The following is an 18,859-nucleotide window of genomic DNA, read 5'->3' as shown; positions in this document are numbered from 1 at the left end:
AGGTTTCCCGGCTTATGAATGTTGTCCTTGAGGGGAATTCCCAAGCCTGATCAGATAGTCTTTGCCATGAAAAAGTTGCCAAGTCCAAATGTACAGTGAAGAACTCCATGGGGTTGATTAACTAAATGCAAATAGACTGTGCACTTTGGAAGTGCAGTTGCTCCAGAGCTTAGTAAATGAGGGGATGCTCCGCTACATCCATCATTCAATCATGTGCAAGCAAATATGCTGTTTCTTATTTTACTTGCATGCAATTGGGTATTGTTTGTAACGTGAAGCTTTACCTCATTTAATACGCTCTGGAACAGCAGTATTTGCAGAGTACAACTGCATTTGCAAAGTTTAGAGTCAATTTGCCCTTGGTAAATAAACCCCATGGGCCAGATCCACAGAGAGAGTACGCTGGCGTATCTACTGATACGCCGGCGTACTTTCAAATTTCCCGCGTCTTATCTTTAGTTTGAATCCTCAAACCAAGATACGACGGCATCTGGGTTTGATCCGACAGGCGTACGGCTTCGTACGCCTTCGGATCGTAGATGCAATACTTTGGCGTCCGCTGGGTGGAGTTTGCGTCGTTTTCCACCTCGGGTATGCTAATTAGCTATTTCCGACGATCCACGAACGTACACGCGGCCGTTGCATTCTCTTACGTCGTCTCTAGTCGGCTTTTTCCGGCGTATAGTTAAAGCTGGTATTTTGCGGCGTATAGATAGACTTGCCATGTTAAGTATGGCTGTCGTTCCCGCGTCGAAATTTGAATTTTTTTTGTGTGTTGGTCGTCCGTGAATAGGGATGGACGTAATTCACGTCTACGTTAAAAAAATGACGTCGTTGCAACGTCATTTAGCGCAATGCACGGCGGGAAATTTAGGGACGGCGCATGCGCAGGTTATTCGGCGTGGGGACGCGCTTCATTTAAATAAAACACGCCCCCTACCCGCCGATTTGAATTACGCACCGAGAGAAACACTACGCCACCGTAAGTTACGCCGCAAATTCTTTGTGGATTCAAAGAATTACAAAGTAATTTACAGCGGCGTAGCGTATCTCCCATACGCTGCGCCCGTGCAGATCTCTGTGGATCTGCCCCCATGTCTCTGCTGTTTGCCATCCGCTCTCCTATATAATAATTTACATAATATTAAACTTATGATTCCAAAATAGCTCAAGGTCACCATTGTTTTGTGACTACAAGTGCAAAATATATGTATACCAGGAAATTTAATTTAATTCCACAGGCTAGAACCCACTAAGGGTTGCTACATTTGTTCAATCGTACAAATACAGCGTCTATTACCAGGGAAAGGCAGGGACTTCTAGTATGTTTTACTATCAGCAATTCACAAGAACGCTTTCAAGCTCCTTGTCAGCCTGTCCCCAGCAGCAGGCGCAATCCCTGGTATCCACCTGCCAATGCACAGATAAGTCAAAAAGAAAGGCTATGTTTTTTTTTTTACTAGAGGGAAATCCACTTTACACTACAAACTAAAAGTGCACTTGGACGTGCAGTCGCTGTAGATCTGAGGGAAACATTCAAGGAAAATAAAAAACAACATTTTATCTTGCACATGATTGGATGATAAAATCAGCAGAGCTTCCCCTCAGATTTACAGCGACTGCACTTCAAAGTGCACTTTCAGTGCAATTTCAAGTGCACTTTGCACTTGTAGTTTGCACTTGTAGTGCAAAGTGGATTTCCCTTTCGTAAATAACCCCCTAGGTCTGCAGTTCTAAGCTTTATTTCTTTACAAGCAGAGAGAACACTCTAATCCCTCTTATAAATCCCCCCCCCCACCTTTTGTCTTGGGGTTTAGTCATGGGGATTGACTTACTAAAGGCAAACTGGCTGCTCACTTTGCAAGGGAATTTTCACTCTGCAAGTGACTTTTCCCTTAGCTTAATAAATGTGGTTAACAATTCACTTTGCAAAGAATACCCAATAACCTGCAGGGAAAATATAACAGAAAAAAGTATTTTTACATGATTTGATAATGGAAGTCAGCAGAGCTTCACATTATTCACTTGCAAAGTGAACAGCCTATTTTACATTAGTAAATCAACCCTATAGAGCAGGGGTCTCCAAACTGCGGCCCGAGGGCCAGATGTGGCCCTTTGCTAGCCTTTATCAGGCCCTTGGGGCACAATTCCGCCCACTCATATGAGGCACTATTCCTCCCACTGACACAAACTATAAGACACTATATCTTCCACCGATACCAATGATGGGATACTATTCCTCCTACTAATAGGGGGAATACTTCTCCTCCTATTGACCACCAAACCTGAGGCCATATTCATTCTCACTGATGCTGGGCCCGTGACATTTCTGCCCCTACTGGCCACAATCCAGCCCTCCTAAAGTCTGAAGGACAATAAAGTGGCCCTTTGTTTGAAAAGTTTGGAGACCCATGCTGTAGAGTCAACTTGATAGACCTTGTATGACTAAGTCCCCAGAAGGAGGGGAGAAACACATTAGATTAGGGAGTGGAGTGTTCTCTTTTTTGTGCCGAAATAAAGTTTGGAGAGATTGTGGACATAGTGGAGTATGGTCTTTCTTTTGGACTCATCTGTGTACTTATTTTACTAGCATATTCGTTAAGGCTATGCCCAGCGAATTGGCATGCACAGACACCCACAGTTACCATCCAGAAATTAGAAATCACTTCAGCTGATATGAAGTCAGACTGCATTTAGCACATTCTATTTGCGGCAAATGCAGAGAAATACTTGGCAATCCTGCCAGAAAACCAGTGAGTTCCTAACTTACTGTTGTTGGCTGACAAGGTTGCTACTGCATGCCTACTAAACCACAGAACTCCAACTGTTCTCAACTTTTGCTGCTTGGATTCCCAAGAGCTTGCCTGCACACAAAAAGGGCTCTTAGGACATGTAGTTCTGGGGGCACAGCGACGTTAACAGAAATTGAGCTCCCAGTAGCGACCTGTGCAAAAAATGTAATAAAAGCTGTTTCTCACTACAGGGACAAGGTAAAGAAAAAATGTATGTTGGGACATACTCTAGAGGGTGAGAGAGAAGTTTGGGGTAAATTTGTGCCATGTCTACACAAATAATTTAAGGGGGAAAAAATATTTAAACACATACCGTAAATGCTAAAATGTTCTGTGAACATACAAATGCGTAAATCGAAATGTAGACAGTACTATAGACAACACCTTCACATACACTATATTGTCAAAAGTATTGGGACATCTGTCTTTAGGTTGGCTTCACACCTATGTGAATTTGATACAAGTTTTCCCGCAGCCAATTCGCATGACAAGAGATTGTGACCGTCTCTCTATGGAGATGATTCACATAACTCTGTTGCGGCTGCGGAGCGGCTTGTACAAGAATGCTGTGCATCTTCAACTCTGTTTCAGAGCCGAATTCAGTCAAAAATGTGGCCCTGATTTGTTCCTGAAATGGAGGGAACAGGACACACTGGACCCCTAATGCAAGCCACATCCATTGGAGGTGTGAACCCAGCCTTAAATGCACATGAACTTTAATGGCATCCCAGTCTTAGTCCGTAGGGTTCAATATTGAGTTGGCCCGCCCTTTGCAGCTATAACAACTTCAACTCTTCTAGGAAGGCTGTCCACAAGGTTTAGGAGTGTGTCTATGGGAATGTATGACCATTCTTCCAGAAGCGCATTTGTGAGGTCAGGCACTGATGTTGGACAAGAAGGCCTGACTCACAGTCTTTGCTCTAATTCATCCCAAAGGTGTTCTATCGGGTTAAGGTCAGGACTCTGTGAAGGTCAGTCAAGTCCTCCACCCCAAACTCGCTCATGCATGTCTTTATGGACCTTACTTTGTGCACTGGTTCACAGTCATGTTGGAACAGGATCCACAAACTGTTCCCACAAAGTTTGGATCATGAAATTGTCCAAAATGTCTTGGTATGCTGACACCTTAAGATTTCCCTTTACTGGAACTAAGGAGCCAAGCCCAACCTGAAAAACAACCCCACACCACAATCCCCTATCCACCAAATGATTTGGACCAGTGCACAAAACAAGGTCCACAAAGACATGGTTGAGCGAGTATGGAGTGGAGGAACTTGACCGGTCTGCACAGAGTCCTGACCTTAACTGGATAGAGGGGAGACTGTGAGCCAGGCTTTCTCGTCCAACATCAGTGCCTGACCTCACAAAAGAACTTCTGGAAGACTGGTCAAACATTCCCATAGACACACTCCTTAACCTTGTGAACAGCATTTCCAGAAGAGTTGAAGCTGTTATAGCTGCGAATGGTGGACCAACCCAATATTGAACCCTAGGGACTAAGACTGGGATGCCATCAAAGTTCATGTGTGTGTAAAGGCAGGAGTCCCAATACTTTTGACAATATAGTGTATATTCTAAATTAGGAATTAGGTGATGAATTCCTAAGTGCAGACTCCTACATATGAAGCCTGGTCTTTGTTATGATGGTAAGTCTTAAGAGTCTCGTAAACAACAGCTTTTCGAGCAGCATTTGAGCACATATATTTATTTACGGCAGACTGCCAGTGAAAAGCTAAAACAAAAAAAAGTGCCAAAAATGTAATCACGCTCAGGCATAAGTGTATGATTGTTTATACTACAGTTTCAAATTTTGATATTTTTATACTAATACACGTATTATATTCATCTGTGTCCCAAACCTGAACCTGAATGTGTGTCTAGGAATCATTCAAGTTTAGACACGAGTTACCTGTGTTTTGAATTCTTTCCTTAAACAGATGTTTACAAAGACCGCGAGTGCTGAGAGAGATGAAGGGAACAATCAGACCAATAGGGGGTATAGCAGGCCATCCCCTCAGGGGGACCTATTGATATTCTTCAAGTCCTTAATGGCAATTTTCCACTACTTACCAAGAATTAAAGCATTCCACTCTATACATACTCAAAGACACAGGAGCCTAAAAACTCATATATATGGGAATGCATGCATTGGACATCACTTAAAGTAAAACTCCAGGCAAATTGTATTTCTAGCTACAGATGGAATACAGAAGGGTTAAAATTTGGTCACATTTTAAATGCTGTCCATGTCAACACTGTGGAGATTTAGCCTCATTTTCTGTTCTGAAAAAAGGTGTCACCATGGGGAGGAAATAAAAGGTAATGCTTCTCCAAACTTTTCTATGTGCCCTGTACATATGGCATTTCCCATTATTTCTTCTAAGAAGATGCAATACCCTCTCGCATGTCATTGTCTAGTGCCAGTTCTACCAACGATACAACAAAAAAATTACAGGAAACTCCCTTAAAGTGAGGGGAAATGACAGAACCTCGTACACTTGCCGGTTTTCCCATCAGGAAAACTGCCAGGAGAGCTTTTGACCGGAAAAAACGGATGTGTGTATGTGTCCTCGCAGTTTTCCCGTCAGGAAAACAGCCGGGAATCCCGACGGGAAAATGGAGAACCTGCTCTCTATTTTCCCATCGGGATTCCCAGCGTTTCTTCCCGCCAGATTTACTACTTTCCTATGGGAAACACTGCAAGGCAGTGCCGATGGAGCATACACACGGCCTGGATTCCCATCCAAAGCTCCATGGCAGTTTTCCTGCTGGGTTCTCGGCTTTCCCTTCGGTTTTCTCGGCTGACTTTTTACCGTCGAGAAAACCGAGCGTGTGTACAGGGTTTAACAGTTGTCACAGGAGCAAATGTTACCACTGGATGATTTTCTCCTCCACTGCTGCTCCAGTCACAATTACAACATATTAAATATCTAACTGTTCCATACTTTTCCCAAAACTTTAATATGTCCATAATGACTTCAAAATATTCTCCCAGTGACTTCACAGTTTATACTTAACTTCATTACTCTAATGATTATCCTACCTGTACAACATAGCTACAGTAGTAGTGATCTAAGAATAGATACAAGGAGTTAAATTTGGTTATCTAGCAAGCAGCTCAATAGCTCAGCTGGTGTGGAAAAAAAGAATTTTTAGTGTAATTCGATAGGCCGGTGCTCAAGAGAATAAAGCGTATAGTCTTTTGCCTTGATGCACTAAATCAGGAGTCTCATGTACTGTTCCTTGCTCAGCAACTACTCAAACCATTTTACCAGCCAAGAAACACTTTAATTTAAACTAATAAAATTCTTTTTTGTCTTTTTGTGTATCTGGAGTTCTCTTTGTGACTCATAAACATATAATTTATAAAATATATAATATATAAATATATATCAATAGCGGGCGGCATTGGCTTTGGACTTGAAAAAACACAGTGGACCGACACCAGCAGATGACATGGCTCCCCAAATCAACACTGACTGTGGAAACTTCACACTGGACCTCATGAAACTTGGAAACTGTGCCTCTCCACCAGTGGTGGCCCGTCCATTAGTGGTGCATGGGTGCTACCACACCTATACATGCGTCCGGCCCCATGATCTACATACAGTGCGCCTATGGAGACAGAGGCAGAGGCTCTAATAGGCTTAAAAAAAGGTTGGGCTTGGGGCATCCCGATCCCACCCAGTTCTATGATAATAGTGAATGAATAGTTGTCTCCCAATAGGCCAAAAGGAGAACCGATGTTACTGACCAAAGGGGAGGAGGAGGAAGGAGGAAGGAGGAGACGTGCGGCCGGGGGAGAAGCTGCAGAGGTTGAAGGGGTGGGGGTACAGCCTGTCAGTTCTCAGACCATACGCCACACACTGCATCAAATTGGTCTGCATGGCTGTCTTCCCAGAAGTAAGCCTATTTTAAAAATGATGCACAAGAAAGCCCGCAAACAGTTTGCTGAGGACAAGCGAGCTAAGGACATGGATTATTGGAACCATGTCCTGTGGTCTGATGAGACCAAGACAAATTTATTTGGTTCAGATGGTGTCAAGCGTGTGTGGCGGCAACCAGGTGAGAAGTACAAAGACAAGTGTGTCTTGCCTACAGTTAAGCATGGTGGAGGGAGTGTCATGGTCTGGGGCTGCAGGAGTGCTGTGGGCACTGGTAAGCTACAGTTCATTGAGGGAACCATGAATGCCAACATGTACTGTGACATACTGATCCCCCCCCCCTTTGGCATGATCTCCCCTTTGGAGACTGGGCCACAGGGCAATATTCCAACATGATAACAACCCCGAACACACCTCCAAGATGACCACTGCTTTGCTAAAGAAGCTGAGGGTAAAGGTGATGGACTGGCCAAGCATGTCTCTAGACCTAAAACCTATTGAGCATCTGTGGGGCATCTTCAAACGGAAGGTGGAGGAGCGCAAGGTCTCTAACATCCACCAGCTCTGTGATATCATCATGGAGGAGTGGAAGAGAACTCCAGTGGCAAACTGTGAAGCTCTGGTGAACTACATGCCCAAGAGAGTTAAGGCAGTGCTGTAAATAATGGTGGCCAAACAAAATATTGACACTTTGGGCCCAATTTGGACATTTTCACTTAGGGTGTACTCACTTTTGTTGCCAGCGATTAAGACATTAATTGTGAGGGGTATACTCACTTTTGTGAGATACTGTATTTAATACATATATGCATATATACAAATATATATATCAGTGTGCAGTGTTTTTTTCATTTCTTTAGCAAATAATAAAAAACCCAGTGGTGCGTAAATACCCCCAAAAGAAAGCGCTATTTGTGTGAAAAAACTTTTGTTTTCGTACAGTGTTGTATGATAGCGCAATTGTCATTCAAATTGCAACAGTGCCGAAAGATAAAAACTGGCCTGAGCAGGAAGGAGGTATAAGTGACCAGTAAGCGAGTGGTTAAAAGCACATAATACACATACAATTTAATTATCATCACATCATCATTTTAATCATTTTTTCTCTGCATATGAAATGGATAAAATCCCTGCTGAATTTGTTTTTACTGTCTGTGCCCCACTGGAGAGATTATCCTCCTCTTACTGTCCCATAGGCACAACAGAAAATTGTAAAATATATAAAACATCTTTTTTAGATAGCTGTCATCTGAACAAATGTTCCGATTGGTAGATTTCCCAATTACACCTCTAATTCAGTTAACAACCATAGCACTTTAAATGTACTGTCCCTTTCTCCATTGGTGGCAATGGTCATTGGGACAAGGGGCTAAGTAAAACTCCCAAGCAGGCACACAGCACTAACTCAATCAAATGTTTTTCCTTAGGCCTCGTACACACGACCGAGTTTCTCGGCAAAAACCATCAAGAACCTTGCTGGGAGATATTTTTTTGCCGAGGAAACAGGTCGTGTGTACATTTTCGTCGAGGAAACTGTCAAGAACCTCGACGAGCCAAAAAGAGAGCAAGTTCTCTATTTCCTCGATGGGAGTCTGATTTGGCTCGTCGAGATCCTCGACGGGCTGGTTTTCGACGAGAAACTCGAACGTCTGTATGCTAGGAAACCCGCTCTTGCTCAGATTAAAGTATGAGACGGGAGTAAAAGTAGCATTTGTAATGGAGATAACACATTTTTAAAGCTGTAACAGACTGAAAAGTGCAAATCGTCTCTTACCAAACTTTTATTTAACACGCAAACACATGAGATTAGCAAAAGCAGCCCCAAGAGTTTAGCCAGTGGAATCGAACTTCCCCTGCCGTTGTATGTGTTGTATGTCACCGCGTTTCAGAACGAGGAGATTTTGGCTTGACTGTGTGTACGCAAAGCAAGCTTGTCGAGTTCCTTGACAAGCCTAACAAGGAACTCGACGAGGAACTCGACGAGGAACTCGATGTGTTCCGCTCGTCGAGTTTTTCGGTCGTGTGTACGAGGCCTCAGATACACATGAAGTCGCCATAATAAAACAGCATAAAGCATTTTAATAATTAATGTAATCACAACAGTTAATTGCATACACAATTTTTGTTAAATAAAACAAATAGATATTCAAGGTATTATTAATAGGTCCACCAGAAAAATACATTACATGTTTGAATGGATGCTGGTAGGTTTAATCACAAGCCACCTTGTGGCAAACCTTTGTTTTTTTTACAAAAGATGTTAACATTTATTCACCAAGATGAATTATGTTAACACACTGGGATTTAGTTACTAAATGCTAATAGGCCGTTCACTTTGTAAAGGAGATTGCTCCAGAACTTAGTAAATGAGGTGAAACTCTGCTGACTTTTATTATCCAATCTTGTGCTTTACTTTCCGTGTGTGTGACTGAATACTTATATTTACTTGTTTGTTTGTTTGTTTGTTTTTTTGCAAAGTGAAACTTCACATTTACAAAGCTCTGGGGAAAATTCCCTTGCAAAGTGTGATATTCCCTGCAAAGTAAATAACCTATTTGCCTTTAGTAAATCAACCCCATTGTGTGTGGGGCAAGATTGGGCAATCGTAGCTGCTTCTTGCCCTCTGACTACAGATTTTGACTACAAATTTAGAATGCCATTGTTAAACCAATGAGGGTTGTTAAACCAATGTTAATAAGTTAGGGAGGTAGTTTTGAAGATACAGTTGCATACCAAAGCAATCCCATTTATATAGCCCCTTAATGTTTGTAATACAAGTAAGGTAACTTACAGGCATCAAGACGGCGGAGGACCCGGGCATGGTGGGGTTGGGCAGAGTGCCAGGCATAGAGGCAGGCATGGGTTGTCTTTGTCGGTTGTGTAGATGTAATAATGAAGAAAGAGAGCCCGGGACAGGCCTATAAAGAGAAGCGAAATCATGGTAAGAATTACAGACAGTATAAACATTTAAGGGCTGTACATCGTATTACATGTCAGGCTAACTCCATAGATGGCTGATATTTTGACCTAGGTTCTCTGCACAACCTTTCCTATTCATGAATGCTGTTTTCATATTATCAGAGGAGGGCAGGTTACAATAACAGGGGTACACCAGCACATTTACAGCAGTCATTGACCAAGAACTTGTCTGTTATACTTTCCAGACTACAAAGAATATAAGCCAAAATCACATTTGATCTGAGTTCGCTTTCTATTTCTGGCAACATTGTATATAGTAAAAGTAAATAACAGACTGAAATATGGAAAATCGCATACACAACAGAGGCAGCAATGTGACCTATGTAATTCAGGTGTATGCTCATAAAAATGCTAATAAGATAAACAAAAACTACCAATTAAAAAAAATATATGTTTTGAAAAAGATTGCCCCTTTTGCCCAATCAGGTAAAAGTGACGAGGTCTCTCAAAATTCCACCCCCTAGTTTCTGCGTTCCTCCATCAGCCCATTGTTCCTTCAATGTCATCAGGAAATACATGGTCCTTCCAGGGGGTAGTGCTTGTGCATAAGCAGCCAATCACCAGAAGAGGACCATGTTACAAACCATGTGTAAGATCAGAGCACCGCGATCGGCTATTATTATTATTATTTTTTTGCTTGCACCAATATTTCCCCATGTAAGAGTCCACTTAACAGCGTCTAATAAAGCACTTGTCTGAGGGAGTAGTGGAAGCCAGCAGCCATTACAGTTAATTTTTGGAGACGATATAGAAGAGAAATGGGAGAAAAGACAATTCGATACCTATGAATGCTTAATCTATGTGAACTACTATCACAGTAGAGGTGAGAGTTATGGGAGACTGAAGCCTCGTACACACGACCAAGGAACTCGACGGGCGAAACACATCGTTTTGCTCGTCGAGTTCCTTGTTAGGCTGTCGAGAAACTCGACAAGCCAATTTTCTCCATTCCCTTCAAGGAAATAGAGAACATGCTCTCTTTTTGGCTCGTCGAGTTTCTCGACAGTTTCCTCGACGAAAATGTACACACATATATAAAAAACAGGGTGCAATCAGCGCAAATATATAGATCAAAAAATTATGATATTAAAAGTGTATTTATGTGATACAGACCCCCAGGGTTCAGATCACTGGTAATGCCAGCTGAACACTAAGGGAAATTCGCAAAAATCCTAAGCAAGTAAAAAATAAAATAGAAAAAGTGCAGCGCAAAACTCAAATATATAAATGATACTGGTATACTCAAACACCAATACCATAAGTGTGAATATGAATATGCAGAAAAAATGGAAAAAAAAAAAAAAAATTTAATACAATTCAAACAAAAAGTCCAAAAGTCCATAAGTGTCAGAAGATGAGTGAATTAAACGAAAATAAATCTCCACCACGTGACAATCCACCAAAATTTTGAAGTGATCCCTCCACCGTTGTAGATGGCTACTCTCACCTTCATATATGGACCACTGAGTTAACAGATGGTCAATAAAGCAAATCAAATAGGCAGGTCATGAACAGGAACCAGGCTGATGTATTAGATCCTCATAAGACAACCAAACCGCAAAGGACAGGTGCATGTAAAGAGATAATCACAGACTAAGTGCTCACTGTTGCAATGTGTGGATTTATTCTTTAAAAGAAGCAAAAGTCAGGCTACTCACATTTGGCCAGACAAAAAACGGCATGAAGTAACAATCTTTAGGAATGAACAGCAGATGAGCGACGTGATGTTTCAGGCTCCTAAACCACCGGACGCGTTGCGTTATATCAACTTCCTCAGCGGGGCGGGCTGGACTTTTGGACTGTTTGTTTGAATTGTATTTAATTTTTTTTTTTTTTTTTTTTCATTTTTTCTGCATATTCATATTCACACTTATGGTATTGGTGTTTGAGTATACCAGTATCATTTATATATTTGAGTTTTGCGCTGCACTTTTTCTATTTTATTTTGAAAATGTACACACGACCGGTTTCCTCGGCAAAAAAATATCTCCCACACGACCAAGTTGCCGAGAAACTTGGTCGTGTGTACGAGGCCTGTTTGTGGATTTATCTTTGGATTCATTATCCTGATTGTGGAAGGCCCCCAAAGGGAGATCCCCCAAGGGAATTATTTTATTCATTTAGACAGTCACCCGCCCCATAGGAGGACCATTCTCCAATCTGGGACTTACTATATAGTAACTTCCTAGGACTATCCATTCACTAGTTATTACACCATTTTTAATGGACTTATTGATTGCTGATCATCCATCTGATTTTACTCACTTATTTATTGCATGTGATTTGTATGTCTTTTATTATGTATTGTTTTAGTGTATTTTCTTTAGCGCAAGATCATTTTTACATTTATTTTACTGCTTTTGAACACATTTTTACACACTTTTAGGTTATTCACATTCACTATCTATTCATCAGTAGAGCGAAAGATTCTCACTTATTTCACGTGTAAGCTCGAACACCATCCAACACAAAGTTACACAGGATTTAAATTCATTTCTGTTTCAGTGACAGTGTTTACCAGGATAAATCTACCTAGCAGGCATACAGACAGCAATAAAAATGTGACAGGAGATAAAATCTCTCCCTACTCTATCCAAAATGAAAAAGTTGTGGCTGTACTTTACGTTTGAAAATCTTGTTTCTATTTTCATTTTTTATATTTTCTACACAAAAACAGTCATATAATAATAAGGGGGGGGGGGGTATTTACTAAAGGCAAATAGACTGTTCACTTTTCAAGGAAGTTGCACGTTGCAAGGGAATGTGGATGAGATGAAGCTCTGCTGTATTCCATCATCCAAACATGTGTAAGTAAAAATGATATCGTTAATTTACCTTTCAAAAATTTAAATATCACCACATTCACAAAATTTCCCTTGCAAACTGCACTTTCCCTGCAAAGTGAACAACCTATTAGTAAATCAACACCTATTTCTTAGCAGAGCTTCACAAATATAGAACGCCTGCTGATTGTCACGGTTTCCTCCAGTGGCTCCATTTGACAAGAGAGTTTCTGAAAAGGGGTCCCACTAGATTGGGGGTAGGCAGCCTGGGGCCCTCCATCTGTTGCAGAACTACAAGTCCCATCATGCCTCTGGGAGTAATTGTAACTGCCAACCTTGCAATGCCTCATGGGAAATGTAGTTCCACAACAGCAGGAGGGACCCAGGTTGCCAACCCCTGCACTAGATAAAACAGTGAAAGTCAGTGGGCCTGCAGCATCTGTGAGGTTGAATGTCACCTGAAGACACTTGTGTATCCATTGACTGTAGAAATGAGGCCTAATAGTTCACAAATCAAAGTAAAGGATATTAGGATATAATGTTTTGATATTTAACTATGGGTTATTTGAAGCTAATCAGGTAACTGGACCGTGTCAACCCAAAAATAGCCACAGGCAATAGCCTTTCTGGCAGATACCAGGGCTGTCAAATAGCTACTGGGAGCCTGACATGTAGCAGATATACTTAAAAGCATATTACTCCCTATTATGGTTAATAGTAGGCAGGGATCTACAGTACATCTACCATTTACAACAGAATATAATAATAATATAAATAATAATAGAACTTGGGACACCATAATTACAACATCAAGATGACTATAACATAAATTAAATGTAAACTGAGGTGCATGCTTGAAAGCTTATTGCCAAATATTAAACTGCAAAAAAAATATATGTGAACAAAGAAAGTTAAGAAAGCTAGAACCACTTCTGTACCTCTAAATTGAAAGTTAACAGCGTTAATAAAAATATTGACAAGGTAAATCTTAATAACACAATTATGAAAAATGCACAAAAGTATATAATAATGGGTAAATATATAAGAAAGGTTATGTCATAGATAAGATAATGAGCAGATTGGGTGCCTCAGGGTAAAACTGCATAATAAAATACATACATGTCATGGGTTTAAAGTAAGTTCAAATCATTTCAATATGATCTTCTTTATTTTGCCCACACATAGCAATCTATCACACGGAACATTAACTCCGCAAAGGACTGCCCAGATCTGAATGATGAACCTGGATACAGATGTTCTAATTCTGCATTAACATTTCTACTGTATAAAACTGCCTGTAAATATGGACATAAGACAATCATTACTTGAGCCTGCCCAAATCATTCCAATCAAAAAATGATCCTATGTCTAAACATATACTGCAATCTCTGTAGATACCCCTTGTTCAACCAATATAAAAAAATATATAAAATATAAGTAAAAAAGGATATGCAAGAACCTGGTATGTCTATTTCACCCAACAACCAGCAAAGTAACTTATTTTCTAACATGCATTAGAAAAATAATACTGTACATTGATTTTGGGTCCGTAGGCAAGATAGACACTTTTCTTTGTTCAAATGTTTGAAATTGTTTTTTCTCCACACGATGGATAATATGGGCATTTCTAAAATAGAGCGCTGATGGGTCCTCAGTGCATTTTTTCTTGACCTAAAGCAGAACTAAATCCTTCTGTGCTTTACAGCAAAGGAAGCTACTAGCATAGCCTATGGTTTATCTGCAGTGGCAAATTGAACAATAGAATATTAGGAAAACATTGCATGGTCTGATGAGTCTCGATTTCAGCTGCGACATTTAGATGGCAGGGTCAGAATTTGTCGTAAACAACATGAAAGCATAGATCCACCCTTGTATCAACGATGCAGGCTGGTGGTGGTGGTGTAATGGTGTGGGGATATTTTCTTGGCACTTTTTGGGCCCCTTAGTACCAATTGAGCATTGTTTAAACGCTACAGACTACCTAAATATTGTTGCTGACCATGTATATCCTTGAAATGCTACTTCCAGCAGGATAATGCACCATGTCACGAAGCTAAAATCATTTCAAACTCGCTTCTTGAACATGACAATGAGTTCACTGTACTCCAATGACCTCCACAGTCACCAGATCTCAATCCAATAGAGCACCTAAGGGATGTGGTGGAAAGGGAGATTCACATCATGGAAGTGTAGCCGACAAATCTGCAGCAACTTCGTGATGCTATCATGTCAATATGGACCAAAATTTCTGAGGAATGTTTCCAACACCTTGTTGAATCTTTACCATGAAGAATTAAGGCAGTTCTGAAGGCAAAAGAGGGTCCAACCTGGTACTAGCAAGGTGTACCTAATAAAGTGTCCGGTGAGTGTATGCAGGCTGTTATAACCTGTGAGAATTCACTAAAACTATGATTCCAACAAGGCATCAAAACAGGTACACTTACATAAGTACAGTCTACCTCAGACTCACATTTTAATGATAGTTGGTGTCTGGTTGGCTGAATCACCCAATGGCTTTTTATGAAGGACACCAGTGATTAGATCACATCGCCAAAGTCTTCTGACTGGAATGACTTCAGTTACAATGGAAGAAAGTGAGCTTGTATCTAAACAGGTTAAAGCTGAGCTCCTGACAGAAATAAAAACTCAATTTAATACAGTCATGACTTCAGTAAAAAATAGCTACATTAAATGTATATAGACCTAGACTGTCATGACACCAGCCTCTTGTAATTCCCTGTATAGGCTGGGAAAGAAAAGGGTCATCACTCTGAGCCAATTTGTTTCCCATTGCTTTGCACAGTACTATCAGACAGAGAACACATACAGTATACAGAAGGGAATACCAGCAGGATGACATCATCAATATACTGGTGCTCTTTCACACTACAATAAGCTAAACCAGGTCCTGAATAAGGCACTATTGCTACAGTCTGTAGGACCTGATTGTGCTTTCTGGCAAGGGTACTTGAATAAAAAATCTGGGTGAATAGAATTACGAATCATTTGACATTAAAAACCATATAAGTATTTAGCTAATTGCCTAGAGTTAAGATAAGAAGAACGTGTATGCTTGTAATCCAAGGAGACATCATTCTAAAGACGAGAAAAGGGTGGTGGAATTGTTTCCAGAACCAATTGGCAGTGACTCACAATCCCATGAGAAGTGACAAATAAAAAACGAAATACATTTACGGGAGAGGGAGGCCCTCTTCCAAATGTCGGGATTTTTAAGTGAGAGATGTCAATTGTAGTAATAAGGTAAGTACACCAGACACAGAAGGTTTACAAAATTATCAAAGGTTTAATATATATAGAGAGTTCATAAAAACAATTATAAACATGAATTGGACCACAGTAGTTACAAAAAGCGAAGGTAAAATTGCAGATTGCCAACTAGTTTCACACTTTCGTGCGTCGTCAGGGCCTTGCAACTTAATCTTTTTGGGTTAAGTGGTCTGTGTGTGACATGAAAATATGCCGTTAGTACACAAATAATTAATACATTGTAGTACATTATACATTTTTATATCAAAAAGAACATGGTATCTGTGTGCTTAAGTTTTGGTTCAGTCATTAACAGGATTGGTGAGCACACAGATACCATGTTCTTTTTGATATAAAAATGTATAATGTACTACAATGTATTAATTATTTGTGTACTAACGGCATATTTTCATGTCACACACAGACCACTTAACCCAAAAATATTAAGTTGCAAGGCCCTGACGAAGCACAAAAGTGTGAAACTAGTTCGCAATCTGCAATTTTACCTTCGCTTTTTGTAACTACTGTGGTCCAATTCATGTTTATAATTGTTTTTATGAACTCTCTATATATATTAAACCTTTGATAATTTTGTAAACCTTCTGTGTTTGGTGTACTTACCTTATTACTACAATTGACATCTCTCACTTAAAAATTACGACATTTGGAAGAGGGCCTCCCTCTCCCGTAAATGTATTTTGTTTTTTATTTATCATTCCAAAAACATAATTTCAAAAATGTCTTAAAAATAACTATCTCTGTTGGCCATATCAAACAACCCCTGTCCTACTGTCAGTGCAGGTGAAATGATGAACGGTGAATGTTTTCAAGTTGCTATGGAGAACACACGTTATTACACAAATGATAAGACTTCCCCCCGTATCTCAATTACCAGCCTGAAAGTCGTGCCTTTAAGCAGTCTGTGGCCAAAAGCTTTCTCTTGCTTCTGTTGGTAATACATATTTATGCCAAAACAACCAATAATGAATTATCCTCACATATTTTGGACTTATGCATTATTACATCTATTGCCAACAGTCTTTCTAATGTGTGCAGTAGCAATGTTCAGAAATCAGCTCTATGCCCCGGGACTCTGGCACTCAACAACCATCATTCTCATGCCAACTCCTATAAGAATTATATCTGTAAATTGTCTAGACAACACAAATGATTCCAGATGCACTGGGTCTATATTCGGCTTGTTATTACCCCACTTTATAGCTCTGCTGTTTTCGATTTATTGCATAAACGAATACATTAATACTTTGTAGATTATCAAAGTATCTTTATGGATGCAGGGGAAAAAAATGTTGTGTGTCATGTTTGGGACTAGTCTACCAATAGAAACAGCATGAAGTATATCTACAGTCAAGAATATATTTCTGTTTGGATAGAGTGAGGGAAATTCCCTGTTAGACAGCTGTCCTGTGAACAATTTTCCCCATTAGAAGGTTTTCCCTCTATCACTGTTCTGGTGGTAACCCAAATGTTAGGAAGTTAGGAAGTGATTAGTGGTGAAATGCAGCTAATTCCTAAAAGTGAAAATTCCATACTGCAGAAGTCTGCTGTACTGCCTTGCAGCTAGATTGAGCAGTTTAGGAAGAATTTCAAATACTAAAATATGCAAAAGGCACACTGACATAGAGCAACGCACATATTTAAACCACATTTTTTTATTAAATTCACCACTTTCAAGACTGACTTTAGAACAAGGTTGTGTGAAGATGTAATAGAAGTTGATCCATTGGGAGCACACCTGCTCATGACCATTGTTGAGGCTCCTGTACTCTCGAATAGCTCTGGATTTGGTTGTATATGTCATCTTTTGCAAACTCACTTTATGACATACAGATGCACTTCAAACCTATCCAAAATCAATAGCTTTTCCGTGGCTCAAGTTATGGCTCAGTTCTACCAAAGCACATCTTTCAAGCAATGTGCCATTGTAAATAATGGGTATCCCAGGTGAGTGTGCCTTTCTATTTCCCAGAGCTCTACACCCTTTCTGCACTTGGAGGTTCTCTCATGTGTCCCCACCTATCACCAGCTCTGTCCTAATCCACTCTTTTCCATAAAATTACCGTAGGTAGCAAAAAGTGTCTTTTATATCGAAGAGTCTCCTTTCACCTAACCCATTGGTTATTGCCTGCTACAGATGGTAGAAGGTGAATTAGAAGGCATGCTAGAGAAGATGGTGATGCCTGCCAATACCATAATATGTTCACTAATCCTTATCAATATACAGGGCCAGATTTTAGTCTCTGGAGCTTGTAGACTCATAGGCCCAGATTCACAAAGCACTTACGCCGACGTATAACAAGATACGCCAACATAAGTGCAAATGTGCGCCGTCGTATCTGTGTGCCGGACCCACAAACTAAGATGCGCCTAAAAACAGGCTTCATCCCGCCGACGTAACTTGCCTACGCCGGCGTAGGGTGGGCACACATTTAGGCTGGACGCATGGTGGCGCTCCCATTGATTAGCCATTCAAATATGCAAATGAGTGAAATACCGCGATTCACGAACATACGTGTGCCTGACGCAGTGCGCGTAAGTTGTGCGTCCGGCGTAAAGTAGTTTCCCATAAAGGAGGTGTAACCCAGCAGCAGACATGCAAAGGTCTGCACCAGGGAACACATGCCGGCGTATTTTACGTTGGACGTGTCTGGCTGGGCTTAGGTTACGTTCACGCCGTACGCAGTGATCCGGCGTAGTTTAGGCAGTTGTTCTGACGTGGTTGTGAGCATGCGCAGGGGGATGCGTCCACGTCTCTGCGCATGCGCAGTTCGTGATACGTATATGTCTGGCGCTCGGCCCATCATTTGCATGGGGTCACGCCTCATTTGCATGGCTCACGCCCACTTCCACCTACGCCGGCGTACGCCTTCGAAACCCAGCGCAGCATTGGGAGCACTGGCTTGGTGAATTCCATGCTTGCCTCTCTGCGCTGCGTTGGCGTAGCGTACATTATTTGCGCTAAGGCCCGCTCTCTGTGAATCTGGACAATAACCTTTTGCACTCAAAACAAAACCCTACTGCAAGGATAACCCCGTTGACACAGAACATATTTTACTGTTTTAACCTGCTGTAGAGTATTGCAACACTGTAAATACAATTATATTATATGAGTGCATATCTAATGATGGTAGAA

At 40.8% G+C, this 18,859-nt stretch overlaps 1 protein-coding gene across 2 annotated transcripts in view; it reads right to left on the bottom strand.

Moving 5' to 3' along the window:
* CREB5 (cAMP responsive element binding protein 5) overlaps nt 1-18,859 on the bottom strand; it is a 415,389-nt gene that overhangs the window by 104,836 nt on the left and 291,694 nt on the right. For both annotated transcript variants that reach the window (XM_040352926.1, XM_040352928.1), the window contains exon 5: nt 9,468-9,594. In XM_040352926.1, the coding sequence (XP_040208860.1) occupies nt 9,468-9,594 (127 nt within the window). The remainder of the gene's footprint in view (nt 1-9,467; nt 9,595-18,859) is intronic.

This window comes from Rana temporaria, chromosome 5 (assembly GCF_905171775.1).
Source record: "Rana temporaria chromosome 5, aRanTem1.1, whole genome shotgun sequence".
Classification (NCBI taxonomy): Eukaryota; Metazoa; Chordata; class Amphibia; order Anura; family Ranidae; genus Rana; species Rana temporaria.
This window is presented reverse-complemented; position numbering and strand designations above follow the sequence as displayed.